Source organism: Carlito syrichta, unplaced genomic scaffold, assembly GCF_000164805.1.
Source record: "Carlito syrichta isolate Samal-C Ts95f unplaced genomic scaffold, Tarsius_syrichta-2.0.1 Scaffold308743, whole genome shotgun sequence".
In the NCBI taxonomy this organism is placed as follows: domain Eukaryota; kingdom Metazoa; phylum Chordata; class Mammalia; order Primates; family Tarsiidae; genus Carlito; species Carlito syrichta.
The window spans coordinates 42,043-47,416 of NW_007252839.1; the positions used below are offsets into that span (position 1 = coordinate 42,043).

At 50.2% G+C, this 5,374-nt stretch overlaps 1 protein-coding gene across 1 annotated transcript in view; it reads right to left on the minus strand.

The window, feature by feature from the left end:
* Positions 1 to 413: 413 nt before the first annotated feature.
* EGFR (epidermal growth factor receptor) overlaps positions 414 to 5,374 on the minus strand; it is a 56,578-nt gene continuing 51,617 nt past the window's right edge. Inside the window, exons 23-27 of the mRNA XM_008065664.2 lie at positions 4,475 to 4,572; positions 3,595 to 3,762; positions 3,175 to 3,222; positions 1,872 to 1,980; positions 414 to 940 (exon numbers count right to left, since the gene is read on the minus strand). Coding sequence (XP_008063855.1) covers positions 579 to 940; positions 1,872 to 1,980; positions 3,175 to 3,222; positions 3,595 to 3,762; positions 4,475 to 4,572 — 785 coding nt within the window. The 3' untranslated portion in view covers positions 414 to 578. The remainder of the gene's footprint in view (positions 941 to 1,871; positions 1,981 to 3,174; positions 3,223 to 3,594; positions 3,763 to 4,474; positions 4,573 to 5,374) is intronic.

Here is a 5,374-nt window from a genome sequence, read left to right on the forward strand (position 1 = left end):
AGGAAGGGGCAGAGTGTTGTGTGCTCTTGTACCTGCCATGAGTTGATACAGTACTGGGCAGGCCCACTTGGGACACAGAGGACTTCTTGTATCTTCACTTGACTTGCAGTGGAAGAGTGGAGCGTTATCTGCAAGACTTGTGGCCACACTCATTGGTCACTGTTCAGCGTAGCAAGTGTTGCCAGCAAGCTTCTTCCTCGTTGGAAGAGCCCGTTGAAATCAAAATCAATAAGGACAGTTAAAAACCTCAAAGGTCCCCAACCGATAAAAATCCTTACATATATTTATTTTTTTTCCAAATAGGTAAACTTCTGCTCAAACGGACAACATTCTTGCTGGATGCCTTTTTGTGGAAGCTTCACAGTTGGAAGACAAAGGATGCACCTGCAGCTTCCCAAAGGACCCTGGGGTAGGGGCACCTCCTGGTTGAGAGAGGGCCCCACTGGAGCAGACGTGGCAGAACAGCCATGGGGCTGAGTGCTGACATGGGCATGGCCATGAGGACCTGAAGAGCCACTGGGGCTTGGCCCAGATATCCGAGGAGTCTGGGTGTTTATGGCCAGCGCTGTCCTCCACGGTCATGCTCCAATAGACTCACTGCTTGGCGGTGCCACCCTTAGGTATTCTGCATTTTCAGCTGTGGGACCCTTAAAGATCCCATTTGGCTTGGCTTCCTTGGGAAAGAAGTCCTGCTGGTAGTCCGGGTTGTCCAGACTAACTTGGTGGCTGCTTGTCTGTGCCCAGTGGGCGGGGCTGTCAAGTACACTGTTGACACAGGTGGTCTGGGTGGTATTGAGATACTCAGGGTTGCCCACTGCGGTGCTGTGGGGATTCTGGTAGTGCAGGTCTCTACCAGGAGCTGGGTTCAGAGGCTGATTGTGATAGACGGGGTTCTGCACGGAGCCTGCAGGCCTTTTGGGAACAGACTGGTTTATGTATTCTGAAAGTGAAAAAAATCAGAGGTGCAGTAATCAGCAAAGCATCATCCCAGCAACGTAGAATTCTAGGGCTCATTTTGAACTCTGTGAACATCTTCAAGGAGGCAGCTGATGACAGAGGGTGGGGAGGCTCGGAGATGACTATCTCATTCTTGCAGCAAAATAAATTGTTTTCTCAAAGCGATGGGCACATGTATCTTTTGCAAATGTAAAGTTCTCAGAGCATAGCCTGCCTTGAGGTGTGTGTGTGAGCAGGTTGGGGTATCTTGGAATAAAGCTTAGATAATTAAATGTGTGTTCACAGATCAAGAATGGAGTCAGGAGAGAGAACAGGAATTGAATCTGTCATATATATGTGTACACACATACACACACACCCAGGGTGCCAAAACAATGCATACACATTTTGAGAAAGGAAAAAACTATATTAAAATTGTAATACTCAATAACAAGTCATGTGTCTGACTTCTGCAATTACAAAAGGTGCTCACAGTGGTTACCATCAGTGTCCAGATACTTCGGATTACAGCAAAAGTCTCTTAACATCTCTTAAAATGTATATACATTTTTTGGCACCCCAGTATAAGACTCACACATACTCACATACACGTCACACCATGCATGCATATGTACATATATACACGTATATGTTTATGGTTTGCTTCATATCCTAGAAGATCTGCAGATTCATTCTTAAAACAAGCCAGAGCAAACAACCCAGACACAATAAGACTTCCGCATGCTCAGTCGTTTTGTATTGATCTGCTCCTCACTCCCTTCCCTGTATCTGCAAATCAGCCAGTCTGGATCCAGAGGTGTCTGGATCAGCTGGAAGAAAGCCCCCGGCTTGGGCACCGGGCGATGAAGACTGGCTACTGCTGGATGGGGTGGGGAGGCTGAGGGGCATGACTGCTTCCAGAGCAAGCCACTCACCGGGCACTGGGAGGAAGGTGTCATCTATGCTGTCGTCAGTCAAGGCACCAGTGGGGTCTGAGCTGTATCGCTGCAAGAAGCTGTCTTCTTTGGCTGGGCAGCCCTGCAGCTGCAGGAGGAAACAGGCAAAGTTACTCTAGTCAGGGTTGCTCGGACATCAGTGTGGACAAAAGTCGCCTGAGGTCTCCTTGGAACGCAGGTTCTGATGAGTAGGGCAGGCAGGCCTGGGAGTCTGCATTCCTAACCAGCCCCTGGGGTGCCCATGCCCCTGGGCCACACCCCAGGGTGAGGAGCAGGGCCTGGCGATACACCCCACGAGCCTTCTGTGATGACAGCAATGTTGTATGGTCTGCACTTTCACCACGACAGCCACTAGCACACTACGTGCTTCACACGTGTGAGGGACTGGGTTTTACATTTTATTCCACTTTAATGATTGAAATTTAAGTTTACATACCTACATGGGGCTGGTGGCTTCTATGTTGCACAGTGCAGGTCTAGATCTGGACTTCACTTTGTCAGACAGTCTGCACTTTTCAACATGGCAGCCACTAGCCACACATGGCCACTACGTGCTTCACATGCATGAGGAACTGGATTTTACCATTTTATTCCACTTTAATGATTAAAATTTAAGTTTACATAGCTACATCGGGCTGGTGGTTTCTGCGCTGCACAGTGCAGGTCTAGATCTGGACTTTACTTTGTCAGGCATTGGTATCACCTGTGAGGCTGACTCAAACACAGATTACTAGGTGCCACCCCAGAGATTCTGAGTCAGTAGGCCTAGGAAGTTGCATTGCTTTTTTGAGTTGGAGTCTCACTCCGTCGTCCAGGCTGGAGTGCAGTGGCTTGCTCACAGCCACCCCAGCATCGACCTGCTGGGCTCCAGTGATCCTTCCACCTCAGCCTTACAAGTAGCTGGAACTACAGGCATGTGCTACCACACCCAGCTAATTTTTGATTTACTGTAGAGATGCAGTCTCGCCAAGTTGCCCAGGCTCAGGCAATTCACTTGCCTAGGCCTCCCAAAGTGCTGGGATGACAAGCTGAGCCACTGAGTCTGGCAGGAAGTTGCATTTTAAACAGGCTGCTAGGTGGTGCTGCTCCTGTTCCCCAAGCCATGCTCTGAATGGCACTGTGATGAGGACAGCTAGCTACTTCTGGCCTTAGGGAAGGGTCGAGGAAGCCATGCAGGGGAGGACTCAAGCAGGAAGCAAAGTCAGGATTATTTGGGTCAAGACAGGCATTTTCTATGTGACACAGAGCTGTTAATTTTGGTGTGTAAGGTGTCCATACATACCCCATTTCTATTGAGGCAAGCCACGGTGGGATTGTTGCTGGTCGCACTCTGCAGAAGAAACAGACATTGCTCACGGGGTGTTGCACATACCCCCGCTTCTCCAATGCAGGAGGGGGTCTCAGAGAGGGAGCACATGGAAGGGGCTTCGTTTTGTCTTAATCATTAACTTTAGAAAATCTAGGCTTAGTGATCATTCTGCTCCATGATGAACCTCAAAGCCTACCTTTGATGAAGCTCAAAGTCGTTGCGGTGCAATAAAATGATCAATACACTTACTTGATTCACTGACTCTGGCTTTTCCATTTGCTTAAAACAGACTTTGTCTCTGTGTGAGTCCTACTAGACGGTTGTCATTTTCTCTGAGATTCAATTTATGTGAACCCGCTTGAGAGAGAGTGCGCTCAGGTGGGGAGTGCTTACCAGAGAGCTTAGGAGGGGCGTCCGTGATGTGGAGGGGCTGCTGAAGAAGCCCTGCTGCGGGACCAGGTACTCGTCGGCATCCACCACGTCGTCCATGTCTTCTTCATCCATCAGGGCGCGGTAGAAATTGGAGTCTGTGGGGCTTGGCAGATGCATGCGTTCATCCCCCTGGCGCAGAGATTGTGAGGCGATTAGAAAGGCCAGCAGAGATGCTATCCCCCATCTTGGCTCTGGGAGCAGGGGCCTGTGGTCAGTGGTGCCTGCATGTTTGCCTGATCTTGTTCCAGTAAAAGTCCCCTGGCTCTCTGAAGGATAGCTCTGTATGGATGTCCCCGCATAAAATGCCAGCAGCTCCAGAGGGACAGACAGGGAAGAAGCGCCACTTGCTGGGTGTGCCTGGTGCTGCGAGGGATGGGCAGGGCGCTTTGCACAGGTCACGCTGACTCTTTGCGAAGGCCCTGTGAGCTGGGTTTTGGCATGCCCACACTGTGGAATGAGACAGGCTGATAGGCGGCCTGGGCAATATGGGGAGCGGGGATCAGGTACATGAAGCCAGGTTTGCCTGGCACCACAGTCTCAGCTCTTCGTGAGCTGGGCTTTGGCTGACTGAAACGTGAGGATGATGCGGGGACTGAGTGTGGAAGGTTGTGTGTGAGGAGGAGTCCAGCAGGGAGGGCCGAAGGGAGCTGGTTGGGCACCGCTCCCGGGCCACACTTATTTCAAATGTGGCCTATGCCTTGATAGAGGCTTGCTCTAATGTGCCGGAGCTTTTAGTGATGTGACCCAGGACACAGGGAGGCTTGGCATGAGACAGAGCACTATGACATCCTTTACTCATCAGAAGACTTTTCCTGATGGAAGGGCAGACTAGGGTCTGTACCTGAATGACAAGGTAGCGTTGGGGGTCTCGGGCCATTTTGGAGAATTCAAGGATCAACTCTCGAAACTTTGGGCGACTGTCTGCATCTATCATCCAGCCTGGAGAAGGAATGGGGAAAGACAGTGCAGTTAAAACCCTGGAAGAAATGTTGAAGATGGCACTGTTTAAAGAGGGCATTGGCTTTGCAGCTTTTCCAGATGAAGAAACTGAATCTTAGGGATAGACTTTTCTGTCTTGGCCAGCTAGCACTGGCACATCTAACGACCCTGATCCACCATAGATATGAATCGGAATAACAATGACATCCTCTGTTTTGTCCACACTCACTCTTCGTAGGATCAGCATTCTGTCATCACCTGAAGGGATGCAGTGTCACCACGTGCAATCACTCTTTGTGAGCTACTCTGACTGCAGGGTCCCGTTATTTGCTTGCAAACATGGGCAAATGTCATGCGCACATTCACCCTCAGCATTCCCTCAGTCTGGAGACCGGATTCAGTTCGGAGAAATGCAATGGCTTTAAGAGTCTGAAGCTGGGACCCCCCAACCCATGGTGCTTTCACTGCACAACACTCCCAGTGACCATGCCTGCGCTGTCCTCAGGAGGGCGTGTTTGTTAACCGTGGTACTGCACCTCGCTACATGGAATCTAAATCTAGGGAAAACATGCTGAAGGAACAGCTACCAACTGGAAGTCCTCATGCCTCTGGAAGGCTCATATTTATTTTCCTTCAGCAAGTGTCAAGCTATTTTAGGCCAGACTGCAACATGACCTTAGACAAATCATGGGACCTCTCTGGATCCCGGCCTCCTCAGCTCAAACCAAGGAAGTTAAAATAGATTAACTCAGCCGGGCTCGGTGGCTCAGCCTGTAATCCCGCGCCTTTGGGAGGCTGAGGT